General features: G+C 25.4%; 1 protein-coding gene across 1 annotated transcript; it reads left to right on the forward strand.

The window, feature by feature from the left end:
- The first annotated feature begins 5,146 nt into the window (after positions 1–5,146).
- LOC129611593 (uncharacterized) lies at positions 5,147–5,855 on the forward strand. The gene is made up of 2 exons (XM_055524806.1): positions 5,147–5,402; positions 5,489–5,855. The coding sequence occupies exons 1-2, from the start codon at positions 5,228–5,230 to the stop codon at positions 5,761–5,763; spliced, it is 450 nt and encodes a 149-aa protein (XP_055380781.1). The 5' UTR covers positions 5,147–5,227; the 3' UTR covers positions 5,764–5,855.
- The last annotated feature ends 12,023 nt before the right edge of the window (positions 5,856–17,878 follow it).

A 17,878-nucleotide genomic window follows, 5' to 3' on the forward strand; every position in this document is an offset into this window, starting at 1 on the left:
TCGATTGAAATTGTCAATAAATTCATACTAAAGTTTTGACAGTATATTATATTACTTTAATTTTTAGATACACGCTTTGCTTTTCTTGCTTTGATTTTCTTGATTTTAATTACCCTTTATTAAACATTTTAGATCAATATTGACGTTGTAAAAATTTTTACAGTTTACAATATTTGGATTTTAAAACTTTTCAATGTTAAATTTTTACTAATTCAATTTGAATTTCACAAAATATACCCATTATTTATAATTAAGTATTAATTATGAAAACTTAATAGAGTAGGTTCCTTCTTGGATTCAAATGCTATCAATAATTTCAGGCTGCAGTAGGAGCATATGGGCGATTATGATCAGAAGTCTATTGGTAGTAAAATATCGGTATATTAAAATAATGGAAAAGGTGAGAATTCACACTGGCCTTCAGACGAGATACGGTCGACTTAGGTAAGGGTCACATGAAGAGGTCCACTTATTGAGTTGGGGTGAATTGTCACCTCATATAATCCAATCTAATCTAACGATATCTTTGTTTTTTTTTTTCAAGTAAAAATAAAGGTTAACAATTTATTAATAAATAAAAACCGAAATAAATTCTAATAAAATTAGAATTGCAATTAGCTGGCGAAGTTTTGAGTGTTATTCACTTGCGATGTTATTCATTTAGAGTGTAATAGATACGCTTTAAAAAAAAACAAAATCAATTTAAAACAACATAATTATTTTAATTAAACAGAATTATGAAGACTTACAATTTATAGTACTTTAAAATATTACTAATAAATCATTTCAAGTTAAAATTTTTATAAATTAACTTCTTAACAACTAAGACTTATTCCTAAATTTTTAATCATTACCTATCATCTGAAAATTTTGCTATTTTCACAGGTTTGTGTCTTTACTGAAAACTTTTCCTATTATTTCATTCAATAAACATGAAAGCTTGCTATTCATATTAGCATTGGAAGGATGTAATATCAAAAAGCTACAGAGAGAAAAAGGATACATGACATACAGAGAGACAAGAAGAATGCACACACGAATATTTACATGAAATTCGGCATGACATATTTTTATTGGGACAATCCTATTAATAAAAATATTAACACTTAAATATACTTTGTTAATAAATTCAAATGTAAACATACTTTGATACAGAAATTCTTTGCTGAAACGAACTTTAGTCAAAAATTTATTAAGAATAAAAATTTTATGAGAACGCGTGGAATTCTCGCATAAACTGAGTACATTATTATAGGGTTTATAATTGAAAATTTACAATATGTTTGAAATTCATAACGTGAATTATAAAATCTTTTGATGAATTTCTATTCATATATATATATAGTTGCATAATTTTGACGTTTTCCCCTTTTATTTATTCTATAAATTTTTGTTTTGCTTCTTTGATTAGATATACGGTCTAAGACATACCGTTAGTATATAATACATACCATTGAGTATTGTTATGCAAACGTCCTTTCTATTTCTCTTCTATTATATTTATAACTTTTTAAGTTACATTTCCAAAACTTCTCTATAGAATTTAAACTTAATATTAAATTCAAAAAAAAAAAATAATAATAATAATTATCCTTTAATATTTTTACCTTTAAAATCTTCTTAATTTTATGATTTTTCATTAAATTTACCAAATATATGCCAATTAATAAATGAAATTTTTAATAATTTTTTTCTTTTAATTAAAAGCGTATTTACGCAGTGAAATTTAATACGATAATGGATTCGCTTTTCTATAGGATAAGAAGAACGAAAACAGAAAAAAAATTTATATGTAATTTTCCTAAAAAAATGTTTACTTATTTTGTATTGCTTTTTCTTCTGATAAAATCCTTAAAATATTTGATGTGTTGTGGTTTGTTAAAAAAACAAAAGTTTAAAATATTTTGTAATGAAAATTATTAGGGTTGAAAATAGTTACAGAAAATGATATTTTTTTACCTGCAAAATTTACAATATTTCATTACATTTAAAATTATTATACAAATTTTTATGAATTCTATTAACTATTAATGTTGGTGGTTTAATATACATGAGTAAGAAATAATGCTACACATGTATATATATATATAAGAAATAAATGTGTGTCAAAACAAACATATGTATTGAATGCGGAATTGATAATTTGTCCAACACTGTACAATGTTTAATTACCAATTTGAAATATTAAATGCCACAAATAGAAGATCAGATTGTAGTTCTGGATATAATTATATCGTATCATAAAATTGGATATTTCTAAGATGTTTATTCAATAAAACAAAATATTTTTTCTTAGGTCTAGACAAATGTACATACTCTACTTTATATAAAGTAACAAATAATCATAAAAATAATTTTCATCATTCATATAGAGGTTTTTCTGTCACGAAATAGTAATTTTTCTATATTATCCATTAAATTAACTTGATTTTATTTATGGCTTTATGAATTATAAATAAAATTTTATGAGATTTTCTTTTTAGAAAATTCTTACTCTTGCAAGAAAAAAAAATATTCAAATATAGTTCAAGATATGAAGACTTTTACGATGCAAGGTACGTCGCAAACCGTACCATATATAATGGGACATTATTGTTAAGCATTTTCTATATATAAGACTTAAAATTTTCTTAAAAATCTTCTTAATTTTATTAATTAATTTTAATAATAAATACCATACTATTCATAATGTTGTCATACTTTTTTATCAAGGTAAGCAATTCTTTCAATAATAAAGCAATTTTTGTCTTTAAATTTTAAACATTATTATTTTATTTATGACATATTTAGACAGCTGTTCAAACTTTTAATTTAAGATTATTGATTTCAAAAGGTTACACTTTGCGGCTTCAATTACATATTATTTTCTTTTAATGATTGCTAAGCACGCGAGTTTAAATTTTCATTGATTTGTAAGTTTTATTGTATAAGAAAATTATTTTTTGATTAATAATTCCTGTTATATGTGACTACTGAAATCTTTCTATATTTTTGTAATAACTTAATTTAGACTTAAAGTTCTGTACTAATACCTTATTTTAAAAATAATATTGTTAATAATTCAAGGTTGATGAATAATGATCTAATGTGCTTTACTTAAATAAAATTAAATGCAGAAACAGAAAAACTTAAAAGTTGCTTAAGAATTTTGTGAATTTAACTTCGTAATTTAGAGGGTATGTAATACAAACTAAGACCCGTTAATTGAATTAGTACTCAACAAAATTATCTTTAGAGAAAGGTTTATTAAACTACTAAATGTTTATCCAAGACGTTATTTGTTTTAATGGCATACATATATATTGTTAAATATGTTGAAAACATCCCGATATTCCAAGATTGAAAATTCATATTATCTTCTTTTCAAGTATATATGAACATGAAATGCAAATGTTTTGAAACATTTTTGTTCTTACTCTTCACCACAGTATATTAATGAACTGTTCCTAATTTATTTACAAGAACATCAACAATTTTGATTAGCAATTCAATAATACTAGGCAATTCCTGTTTTTTTTCTGTCCAAATGTTTCTAATTGTGTATTATCATGTATAATTAATTCACATAATGTCACACTTTGAAATATAAAAAATTAAACATTGTTATTGTAAGTTTTCTTACTTCGGTATACTTCGGAATAATTTTATCCTAGTGGCATGATGGATATACATACATATATAACACCTCATTCATATTTGAATTATTCAGATATCAGTTTTATAAATGTCAACAACGAACACTAAGTTCATTGCTCCATTATTTTCTTTTTAATATCAAATAAAAAATAAAATTTACATACATATATTTTTTTAAGAAAACATTATTTATTACCTTGGAAAAATCAAAAAATAATTTTTTTATTGTATTCGGAAGTTCATTAAAAAAATAAATAAATAAATTTTTATCGTACAATATCAATAATCAAAGACTCTTCTAGCCATTTTCTTATCTTTTAGCACCTGTAAAACCAGCTGCTTCAAATATAAGAATTACTTTTTCGATAAGAAATATTCAAATACTTATATTATAACTTCAGGTGTTCAGAAAACCAGTAAGACCGGTCAACAATGTACGCAGCTGCACATTTATTGTAATCTTTGATATTGAGACAGTTATATTGTTTATTATAACACTTTAGTCACCTAAAATAAAAAAAAAGAAACAAAAAAAATTGCAATATTTTATTAATTTATAAAAATTTTACGATATTATTTTCTTTTTATTTAATTTTCATAAATAATATGTTATATGTCATAAATAGTATGTTTGCCGGGGGAACACAATCCGGCAACTGTATGTGAATTTTATTTTCTGAAAGTATCTTTTTAACTCTCATTCCAAGTTTTAAGAAAACTAGTAAATTTCTACTTAGTTTAATTAAAGATGGTTCTTATTAAAGATGTAATTTCTAGTTTAAAATTTCGTTAAATATTTCCTTATATGAAATTGATCAAAAATGTAAAATCAGTTCGCAGTAAAAATTAATTTTCTCAAACCTAAGATATTTTAGAAATTGTTTAAATAATCCGATATTATTGTAATTAAAGCTGGTTCACAGACAAACTTCTACAAATGTTAGAGACGAACTTTTCGTTAAAAATTTTAGCTTTTATACTTTATTCTACCACAATATTAACTATTCAAAAACAGGAAAAAATTTTAATTTAGAGTTCTCTTAATTAAACGCTTTTCTGAAAAATTAATTCAGTTAAATAATAACACTCTCTCTAATACATAAGTGCAATTCAAATTATTCAAAAGCCCCTTAAATGCACTTATCAACATTGTATAGCAATTTCATTGATTTATTATTTTTATATACATATACATATATACATTAATAGAACTAAATTATTAATAGAATTTTATAATAATAAATCTGTTTCCATTTATGTTTCTCTAAGTCATTCTTTACGTTTGAGCGTTTATCGCTTAATCCAATAGAGTAAAAAAAACAAAAGCTCAATATTGGCCTGTCTTATCAAATCGAATAAAAAATCAATTTCTTGCTCTCTTATCACACACCTGGTAACCATATAAATCTTATCTGTGTATATTTTTGCCACTTGATTAAGAAGATTTAGAGAAAATTCATTAAACACCTCTAGTGTATATAAAGACTAATAACGAGTTAGAAAATCACAATTCATAATTTATCAGCTTCGATACAATTTCGAACTTTTTTGAAATTAAATTTAATTAAAATAAAACTAAAATTTAAAGAAAATGATTCGTTTAGTTTTATTTGCTTTCTTAATCGGTGCCGCTGTTGCCACTGAATTTAAAGCTTGTAAATCAGGACCATCACCAATTGCAGTTCGTGTTGAAGGATGTGATAGTTTACCCTGCAATGTCGTTAGTGGAACAACAGTCAGCATGGAAATAGATTTTACCGTTGGTGGTAGGTGGAAAATAAAATTTCGAATTTTCCTTATAAAATAAAATTTCGAAAATTAACTTACATAAATTTCAAATTTTAATTAATAGATAACGATGCAAGCAAACTCCAAACTAAAGTTAGAGCAACTGCATTCGGTGTAACCGTCCCATACAAATTACCAGGTGATATCGGAAATGTTTGTTTACATTTAGATAATGATCAAGAATGTCCGCTTGATGCCGGTGAAGGTGCAACTTATTTATTCAGTTTACCAATTGGTAAATATCCAGAAATTGGTGTTGCCGTTGAAGTTGATATCAAAAATCAAAATGATCAATCCGTTTCTTGCTTTATTGCTGATATTAAAGTAAAAAGCTCTTAAAAATTTAATAGTTTAATAATAATGTAATAGGACAAAACAATGTGATTTTTTAAATTATGATTTAAATAAGAATAATAAAATTATGAATTGGAATTAAATTTTGTTTTTACTTTAACAATTACGAATTAATGTTGCGATCCTAGTAAAATTGAAAGTAAAGGAGGTTGTACACTAATGCAGGTTGTGTAAAACTGTACAGTAAAAACACTACTATGAAATCTCTTCTCAACTACCTCCAAAATTTTAACACATATTATTTATAAAGATTTGGTTCTATATATTGTTCGCATAAATAAAATAATTATTCGAAACTATGAGGTTATTTTCTTCTTAGCCTTTATAGCCAAATCATAACTTCTGCATTATTTTGTCAGCTGTACAAGGTTTGCACAATAATTTAAAACCAAAAAAATCATATGAAATAGATAGCTACTTATACAAAAAATTTTGCCGGAAAAAACAATGTCGTTACGGCATTATTTATTTTTAAATACCGAAACAAATAAATGCGATATAAAAAAATAAATTACCTAATAAGATTTAGGAACCGTGATTAAAATAATTACCAAATTACATTTTTATTAAATTATATGATTGCTTCATATTTTTGTTCCCTTATATCTAAAAAAATGAAATAACTCGTACAAACTTATCGAAAAAGTAAGTTGTAATATCAAATGCATTTCCTTTTTTAAAAGTTACCAGAATGTTGAAGTGTGTATACTGTTTGGGGTAATTTAGGAATAGCTTCTAGGTTGCAAGTTTTGTGTGTTAAAATCTGTGCAGAAGAATTATTAAGTTTTCGCAAATTTTCCCTACAAAATAATTATATTAATTAAAATTGTCAACATTTTTTTTTTATCAAATTAAGGAAACTTTATTGTCAGGTATTACAATCACATTACATTATATTATATTATACGTTTGGTGTCGTAAAATACTTTTCACAATGAATGAAATCGAAATAGTGCATCTTGTTTCTTAAATAATTCAATCTCAAACTACAAGAAATCAGCATGCATATAAATGTAGGCAAAATGACAATTCAAAACTTAAAGAGCTACTCTTTTAACTATTGTCTACTTTTTTGCAATTGGTGCTTACGTCCTGACGTGTTCGTTTTAATTAGAACTTAATATTATAGGTCATTTCCTCGCTTAACCTTTTTCTAAAAACATTTCTTTAACTTCTTTATTTAATTCAAATTGCTTATTTAGTTGAAATTTAGTTCGAAATGCGATCTTCTAGTCCCATACTAATAACAAAACCAACACTATTGACGGATTACCAATAACTAAATTTTAACGGATTAACAACACTAAACAACACTAATTTTTTGACTGATAATCTAGTATGAAGTGCGATGAGGTTTGGACACACTAAATATTATTCGAAGTTTTCGGAAAGAAAATTATGCAATAAACTAGATTTAAATGTGAAGTCCCGAAACAGCCTAAGTACTAACAAAATTCTACTTGGAATTTTTATATTATCACCATAAAATATTTTATTACATGTATATGTAAATATACAGACTGTAATAATAATGTCATAATCGGTAATACAAAAGCTAATAACCTTTAATCACATAGAACAATATTGTACAGATATCTTCTGTTTCTATAACTGTCTAGATAAATTTAAACTTTGAAATTCATTTTTATGCAAAGTATTTATGCAAACATACTTTGTAGCATTCAAACAACAAATTTCAAAGGCAAAAATTTACTCTTATCAGTTAAAGTACAAAAGATCAACGAAAATATTTAGGAAATTTATTTGTACATTATACCTATTTAATTTCAATAGAAGTGTTATCAAATGAACCGGTTAATAAGGCATTAATCATAAAAAATCGAAATGGTTTCTATCGTTTATCAATCTATTATCAAAATAATTACCTAGGTCTGTCGGTATTTTTCCTTTGTACAATTCATTTTCAAATTTTAAAATAAATGTGTATTCTAAATTTAAAATAGATCGAGTAGCAGAATTGCCAAAAATGAATTAACGTTTAATTTAATTAATTTAAACTTATTTAATTTTATAATAAAACTATTGATTTATAACATTTGTAACAATAATTTTCTATACTTACGGAATTATGCCAAGGACACATAGTGAGATTATAAGATCGACAAAAATGAGATTTTTGTCACTCATGTCATTTACAGACTATCTTGCACCGAAGTACAAACAAATCTACTTTTTTCAGCATTCAAAATTCTATTAGACATTATGTACATGTTGTATCTCTGATGCTCAGAGAGTAAATCAAAAATTTCCAAGTTTTGAAATCTTCCAAGTGAACTGTTACTGATCCAATATAACGATTACTGTTTAAAGATAAAAATTTTTAATTTCAAAATTTAAAAAAAAGATACAAAGCCAAGCAACTTCAATAATTTTTTTTTTAATAATTTAGGAGTTTTTGAAAATAATCAAAAAAAAATGAGAATGTTCAAAAATTGAGCAAAAATATTTCAATCGAAATGCTTCGGAATATTAAGCATTGTTGCTATAAATTTTCTTACTTTGGAATACTTCCCAAATTAATTTTAGATTATGGCCTGATAAATATATGTATGTGCCGATATTTGTCTTCGGTCTATAACACAATAAAATTTAATTTTGAAATGGAAAGCAAATTTTTATAAATTATATCTCAAGTGTATATTATTTAAAATTTTTGCAATAAAATAATTTACTATTTTTTAAAACCAAGTACTTTATTTCGAAAATTCGAGATAAAACTCTCGAATTTGATAAGAAAAAATTTGTATTTTATTTAATTTTCTTCCGGAAATAACAGTATTGTCTAATTGGGCTTAAAAATACATAAATACATACATATATTATCTATGTTAGTATACAGGGTGCATCGTGACAAAGTGCACTGCTATATACCATTGTATAGGCCCTCATGAGTAGACAACACTTTTGTATGGAGATACTGTTTACACCTTAGGGGCTTAAAGTCAATTTCGACTGATTTTTTTTGATTATTGAAATTTCAGGTATAAATAATCGAATGTGTAAGACAGGCACATTAATAAAATATGATTTGGAAATCTCAGAGTAAGGGCTTTCTTATGAGTATTTACATTAGTTATAATCCTTTCAGATTTCTCAGAAAAATTTTAACTACTCATGAATTCCTATACAATGGTATATAGCAATGCACTTTGTTACGAGACACCCAGTATATGTATGTATATTTCTTAGAGATTAAGATTATATTTTGCCTTACTTTATGCTATTTTATATTGAAAGCACAAACATAATTTAATTGTAAATTATAAAAAATTTAAACATAGAAATACAAGTTGTACTAAATTTATAAAATAACTTAAATTAGGTTGCAACATTATATTAATATCATAATATATTCCAAGTATAACAGATCAAATGAGGTATCAAATTTTTAAAAAAATATACTTGTAAACAAAGTTTCTAATGGTTTTATTAAAGGTTTATTAGATACATACATTTACAACTATGCTACTATGATGCTCTATTTGGCATATAAATAACTTGATGTGTTTTAGAATTTACTCATAATTTTTATTTGCAATTCAAAAAAAATTCAAATTTGTTATGGTATGTTATGGTTACAATGAAATTATAAATATTGTTCAATATTTTGAACTAGAAAATAATTTAATTTAAGTTCTCACTTCCTTCTTAAATTCAATCTAAAAAAAACTACAAACAAATTTCCTATCTGTTAAAAGCATTTCCCATATATTCAAAATATTCATGCATTTTTCAAAATAATTCAAATATTTAAAATACATATATGAAAATATAAAAATACTTTAACAAAACTTTTAAAAATATGCTTTTATTTTCTCATTAAATATTAAAAAAGGTTTTGGGAATTAAAAAGACTTAAAGGACATAAGCATAGTATTAAAAATTAAAGAAAAAAAAAAATAATAATAAATAAATATCTTGACGTTTTACCTATAAAATCATAAATACATGCACAATTTTTACGCACATACTTTGAAATTCATTCAATTTTTAATAAATTCAATATTCATGTACGGAGTGTGAGTATTATGTACTGACACAATATATGCACACTTGTACTTGCATAACATTAAAAATTTTTTTTACAAAATAATCAAGGATATTTAATAAATTTAAAAATAAAATAAATATAAAAATATTACGTATAGTATATGCGAGCGTATTAACGATGCCCGAATGAATGACTCTAGGAGTTGCTTTTAAACTGATTTATATCATCTATTGTTTCCAAAAAATGGTAAATGATCGTTAACGTAGTTCGTTTTTAAACTATAACTAATTTTCTAAAATATAATTTAATAATTTCAAAGTTATACGACAATGTCATAATATGAAATATACTAATGGAATCTCAATTCTTGCGACAAACCTAATGAGCTTTGATATAAAATTTCCGTGTGCTTAACTTTCATTGTATAGCATTTAATTTAGTTTACATTGTACAAATATAAAATATGTATATACATCATTATTGTTATTCCTCTACTTTGTTTGATTTTCTTAAATAACATATGGGAATCCTTAAAATGATTAGATTCACCACATATAAATAATTTGGGTAAAACATGTAAAAAATAAAAATAATTCGTAATAATTGACTATGAAAATATAATCTACAATAAAAATTAAATATGAAAAATATGGAAGAGAAAAGAAATTATCTGGTATATAAGCGATTCCCGATAGATTTCGGTAAGAACAAATAATAGATTTAGTTTGTCATAATATGTTATGGTCATCGAACGATTATCTATAATAACAATAAAACTTACTGAGTTTATTTTGTATCTGAACATATTATTACAAAATTTACGTTCACCCAATCACGTATAACGAAATTGCATTCCATCTATTATGTGCAATAAATTACATGAATTTTCGCGCAAGTAAATTTGAATTCGCAAGTCACAATTAAATTTAATTTTTCTAATAAAACACTAATAATATGATTTTGTAATTTTCAATATTTTAAGTTAAACAATTAATCGTTCAACAATTTATATCATTGATCTTTTAAAGTAATAACCAATTGCTAATAAAAATTTATTTTTTCTATGAGAAAATGTGCAATAATTCTTAACACATTCAATATTCTATCAAATATTTCTATAATATGAAGAATGTAAATTATTCTTACGTTTGAGGAAAAATATTGCATATATCGATATTTATTTGTCTTTTCATATTCAGTAAAACATATTCGTGAGTATTATTCAGAAGAATACTCATAGTTCGACTTGATAACTCTAGTCTAAAATATTGTTTGCTTTCTTATACTTAAAGACAAATACCTTAAATGCGGTAAAAAAGAAAAACAATTACCATTTTCTTTTATCATTTTGGTTGTTTTTTTGCTTGTCTGCCCAAGGTAATCTCTTCTAATCAATTTTAAACACTCATGGGACTTCTTTCTGCGACGTTGAATAAACACATACGCTTTAAGAAACCATAAAATATATTAGATATTGCCAATTGCACACAAATTTCAAAATTGAATTAATTTAATTAATTTTTTTAAAACGATTTTCCTAATTTATTCTAATGAAATACCTAACGTATATAATAGATAAAAGAAGCTCATTTACTAATTTGGTAAAAGAAAATCTATAATTAATTTAAATTTAATGAACGTAAACTTTAATTATGTTTAAATAATATCATTACCTTTTTTTTTCATTAGGAGGAGTATAGGGCTAGTGCATGATATCTATCATGCCCTAGTTTCTATAGTCATAGAGAGTTAGCTAGATAGGTGACTAGCCTACCGTAGTTTTTATTTATATATTAAATATTTCAGTTTTATTAATATTTTACTGTTTATTTTTTCTTAGTCTTTAGTATCGAATAGTATGAATATTTGAAAATTACTTGTATAATATTTATTAGTATTGCATATTAAGTTATATAATATTGAATATAATTTTTTTTTATAGTGACCTGACCGGGGTTTGAACCCGAAACCCTTCGTTTAAAGGGCCGGTGCCATAACCACTGCACCAATGGTCAATCATTACCTTTACCTTTCATTATTTAAGAATGAAGAATATGACACGAAACTGTCCATCCGGCAGTTTTCCAAACAATTAAATATTTCGAAAACAACTTTACATGAGTCGAGGATAAACGCGAATCCTAGGTAATAAATTGCGACTATGAATTTTATTTTTAGTATTAAAACAAATACCAATCCTATTTACTTACATTTTTAACTATAGACATGGTAATGATATTTTTAGAACCCTATTAAAAATATGTATGTACATATGTGTACTCAAAAGATTTAATAAATTTCGTCATTTTATTTCAAATAAAAAATTTATTACCATATTCACATGTACACACGTATATCTAATCAGGAAAAGTAATCAAGCTAAAATTATTTTCCGAAGAGTTCCGAAGTTATATGTAAATGTAAATGTAATAACAATGCTTAATGTTTTATGTTCCGAAAAATTTCGATATGTGTATTTTAGTACAACTTCTCATTATTCTCATTTTATTAAGCATATTTTCAAAAGCCATCTACAAACATTTTTTTATTTTTATATGTGATTAGAAAGAAAAAAAATCTAATGTGGTCAGCACATAACCGACCGCATTGTGTATTGTCTAGTTAAATGAAAGTGTTACAGAATATTATAAAAATGTCTGTTAAATACTTCTTTCCAATTTTTAGGACATTAGTAAGCTTATAATTAACATACCTAGAAAAATGTAAATTTGGCTCTTAGTAAAGTTTCGCTTTGTGCTACCCGAATTCCCTGAAATGCTCGCCAGTTAATTTCGGTAACAACCAGAACTCAAATATCAAATTTCGAGAAATTCCATCAATTCGTTCCGTAGATATGGTGAAAAATGTAAAATCGGTCCGCAAATGAGTTTTCGAGCCCTGATCTTTCCAAAAAATTTATATGTTCATTGCTTCAATATGAGGAATTCATATATTAAATTTCAATGAAATCGGTTGATTATTTCTCTTTATATACACAAAAGTGTATTAAATTTCAATGGAATCGGTTGATTATTTCTCTTTATATACACAAAAGTGTATGTTGGGCCCGTAGTAAACGTCTAGTTGCCGATGCCTGATCTTTCCAAAAAATTTACATGTTCATTGTTTTAATACGGGGAATTCATATATTAAATTTCAATGAAATCGGTTGATTATTTCTCTTTATATACACAAGAATGTATATTTGGCCCGTAGTAAACGTCCAGTTGCCGATGCCTGATTTCTTCAAAAAGTTAGGAATTTTTGCGGACGGTTAAGCAAAGCATATATGTGGAATTTCAAAAAAATCGGTTGAATATTTACTTCAAAATGTTCAAAAATGTAAAACAGGCCCGCTTCAAAGTGCAGTTCCCGAGGCGTGATAGATACCAAAAGTTGATCAATCCATGCCATGGTGGAAATAAACTTACATATAAAATTTCATCAAAATCGGTTCCGCCGAACTTATGATACACGCGTGCACACACAGACCGACAGACCGACAGGTTGCTAAAAATAGTTTATTTACACTTCGCTACTATGGAGAAGTACGTCCCCACCGAAAACTCGATATGCAAAATTTGTTGCCATCACCTAACCTACCTATTGTTTACACAATACGGTCGGTAAAAATCTGATGTGATCAACTCATAACCCACCGCAATGTGTATTGTCTAATTAAGTGAAAGTGTTACAGAATACTCCTTTCCAATTTTTAGGGCATTGGTAAGCTTATAGTTAACCTACCTTGAAAAACGTAAATTTGGCTCTTAGTACAATATCGTTTTATGCTACTCGAATTCGATTTATGCTAGAGAATAATACGATAGCCAGACAGATACTTGATTGGAAGCCACAAGGAAAGAGAAGAACCCGTAACACGTGGTGACGAACCACACTTAAAGAGAGCGGATCAAAGGGAAAATGCTAGTCAGAAATAAAGTGCTTATATCAAAAAAGATTGTGATTCAGAGGATTTGTTGAAACCCTGTTTCCCCATTGGGAATGAAAAAAGGAGAAAGAAAATTTAAACGAAATATGATCTCATTCTGAGTATTAATCGCACATTATTTTTCCAATGATAGTTTACTTACTACCAATAAATGATATGGCATGAAAATAAATACTTGATCTCTGCAATCGTCTAATAATTCAAATAATTTGAATTCTAAAAAAAACCAAATCTCTTGTGTACATCTATTTTAATAATAGCCCAATGTTGTATGTTAGTTAGTTTGTCGGTCGATGACATTTTTAAAAAGCTGAAGTCTGCACCTTAAAACACAACTCTTCGTTGGGAAGGTTTGTGTGATTTTTTTGAGTAATTTTTTTTGAGCAATTTTTTTGAGTTCCTTTTTTAAATGATTTTTTGAGTGACTTTCTTGTGACACCACCTCCACGGGCCTTTACTAATAATAAGTATAAAAGAAAATTGTTTGTTTTTCAGTAATTCTGAATTTGGCTAGTTGTGTGATTTAGACTGTTCAGAATATTTAATGTAAAAAAAATTCTAATGTGTTTTTAATAATGTTCAAAATTTGTAATAACGCCAATTCTTAATTACATCTTAACCCTTGTGGGTTTAGCATTAATATTTTGGTCATAGCTCAGAAACTATTAACCTTAGTAGTTTCTGGACTATGAACAAACGGTTTATGGAATTGTGCAAATTGGTAAAAAAATATTTTTTTAACATAACTCTATTGTAAAAATAAAACACTTGAAACACTTAGGTATGCATGTAATGTAAAATGTACACATTAATGTGGTAACTGTATGTGTATAAGCATTCAACAGTTTTTCCGTTTTCACGTTAATTTTCTTTTGTACAACATCTTTCAGTATCTTTAAAGCATAAAATTTATATTAGTTGAGGGGTGAGAAAATAATAAAAATATCAGTCAGCCTGTTATTGTTATATTCTCTCCATATATAAAATATTATTTTTATCAAAAATAAATTTAAGATTTTTATACTGAAATATTTTTTTAAAAGAAAATAAGAATACGATATACGTATATGAGAAATGAAAAGAAGAAAATTTAATAGGATTTTAATTTTACAATATAATATTAATATAACAAACACATTCACACATTTTGACAATAAATTCTGTTAAAGTAATATTCATATATTATTTCAATACACTCTTTACATACTCGTAAATTTACATTTGTATTAAATTAATGTATGTATAGAAGTAAAAATACAGTAACCAAATTGATTTAAATGAATCCTGAAAAAATATCCTATGACAAATTGGTAAAGATTTTTTTCAATTAACCGCATAATAAGAAAAGGAAGAAAGGTGAATAAATTCATATAAAAATTTTCAACTAAGTACATGAATTTCAACATCAATACAAACATTCGAAAAAGTATTAATACTTTGCATAACACATTGGTTTATGTTATTCTACATTACATGATGCGAGTATATAAGACAACACAATACTATCTTTGATTCCATTTTTCATTGAAATAAAAATTTCCAATAAAAAATACATACATACTTGTATATTATATAAATACAAAGTAAGAATGAAGAAATAACAATGACTGTAGTCTGTAATATTATAAATCAAAATCAATACTCAAAAATTTAGATTTAAACTTGTACAAGATATAAATTATTTAAAAGCAAGGACACAAAAAAAAAAAAGAAAATACTTTCAAAATATTTTATTATAAAGGAAATCTAAAACTAAATTCTGTTATTCAAAAACTTTTTATTCGTTTACAATTGTTTTTTTATTGGGAAAAACAATAACATCATTCTTTATTCAAAGTTATTAAAAATTTCATTAAACAAACACGTTAAGAAGCATTTATAATATTGTAGATTAAAAATATGCTAAATTCTTATTGTCAGAAAAACTATACACATAATTCTGTTTTGCAGTAAATTAAATTAAAATATTGCAAAATTTTTAATTAAAGCGTGCATAATTTCGTATATATAAGCATTGCAATTATTGTGTTTATAAACTTCTGCATTATTAATGGACGTTTTACAAATATAATCAAAGCTACATGTACCTTTTTATTCCGATTTTTAAAATATAGGTTTGGAAAATTACTATACATATAAAATTATAAAGAAAAATAATATACGAGTAATCATCCTTATTATGCTAGAACCGTTGCATATAAAATTGTGTGAGGTGACAGATTTGCTATTCTACTAGACACGCATCTCACTATTCGTCACAAAAACCATTCAAAATTTTATTCAACTAGACGCATTTTTGAAAATTGTCACAATTTTTTATCACATTTAGTAGCGTATATTTTGTCATCAGAGTTATAGAAATTTGCTGAAAAATAGTACTCAAGGAAAATGAAGAAGAGATAAGTATAATTAAACATTTTAACAGCAATATTGAGCGATTTTATTGAGTCCAGTGCAAAAGTAAACAATCGGCAGCAATTTTAAATTGTAACAAAAAAAATCTGACACATCTATTACAATAAGGCTGAATATGTAGCTAATTTGAGAAAACAGTATTTTCAAAGTAATATTGTAAATTGACTATATACACATAATTATTTTACATTTAAAAGAAATTTATTATCCTTTACTAGGTAATTCACAATGTAAGTTAATTTATTTGTTATTGTAAAAGTAACAAGTAAACGTGTTAGGATACAACTGATCCATCTTATTAGGTGTATGTATAACATAGTAAACAATTTTATATGCAGAACGATTTTTGCTCTTTAAAAATTTCTATTCTTAGCGTAAAAAATAACCGAACAAAAACCGAAAATATTAAATTTCCCAATAAGTTCTTTTGTGAGGTAAAAAAAATTAAATTTTATGTATTCTATTTAGAACATTGCTATTTACGTATTACTTACACATAAAGACATTCATATATACATATGTATGTATAAACTACACGAATTATTTTATATGAAAGTATGGATGTACTCACCTGTGCACACGTATTCAAACCTACATATGTATATGTACATATTAAAAATTTATTTATAAAAGAGAAAAAAAAAACTTATACGTATAGGAAAAATCTAAATGGAATTTTTTTGTAATCTTTTTTCACTCAATGTGACATCCAAGGATTTAGAAAATGTGAATGAATCATCAAAGGGAAGATTGCAAAAAAATTGAACAAATTACTCATTCCAGCAAAAAAAAATTTAAGATTTTTTTTGTTGCAAAAATCTTAAGAGATTTTTAAAAGATTTTTTTATTTTTCCATTTTTAGTATTGGTTTCTTTTTCCTTCAACTCACCAAAAAGGATCAGGCCATATTCTAAGCTGTGAGGTTTTTAGTTTTTTTTTCGCGTATGAGAATGTTTTTTTTTTCTTTTTTCTCTTCTTTTTTTTATCATACTTTTATCGAAAGGTACCATATTCAAAAACATAATGGAACTCATAAGAAATTGTACATTTAGTTTTCTAATGACAAAACAAATCTTCGCATTATAATTTTTTTCTATTAAACATAAAAGTGAAAATTCATTTGTATATGCATAATAAAAGACTTATATTGTAAAAACGTTGCAAAAATATTAAATTAAAAATTAGTTGTGATTTAGTAAAAAGCGAGAATAGATATAGTTGACCTTGTCAACTTTGTAATGCTCGTACGAAAAAAATAATTTTAATGATCATAAAAGAGTTTTACTGAAAATAATGGCCACGTCATCAAATTCCTTTTTTCAACACTTCATCTTTGTAGCCCTAATAGTTTCTGGGCTATGAACAAACAGCTTATGAAATTGTATGGCAAATTATAGCATTCGAGAAATTTAATAACGACTTCTGCGAAATTAAAATACCATAGCTTCTATAATTTCTGAGATATACATAGGTAAATAAATTTTGAAGTTGTATGTCAGCTACCCGAACCAGTACTGTGATCATATTCAATTTAAATAGAAATCTGACATTTACTATAATAAATCATTTGTGAAAATTTAGAAAACTTAGTTTAATTGGTTTTTATATTATTGTTGGGATGGAAGGGCAGACATGCTTAAATCGACTCAAAATTCGACCCTGATTAAAAACATATACTTGAGTTTATATTTCAGGTCAATATTTCTTAGTATTACAAACGG

This window comes from Condylostylus longicornis, unplaced genomic scaffold (assembly GCF_029603195.1).
Source record: "Condylostylus longicornis isolate FDR11 unplaced genomic scaffold, ASM2960319v2 ptg000004l, whole genome shotgun sequence".
Classification (NCBI taxonomy): domain Eukaryota; kingdom Metazoa; phylum Arthropoda; class Insecta; order Diptera; family Dolichopodidae; genus Condylostylus; species Condylostylus longicornis.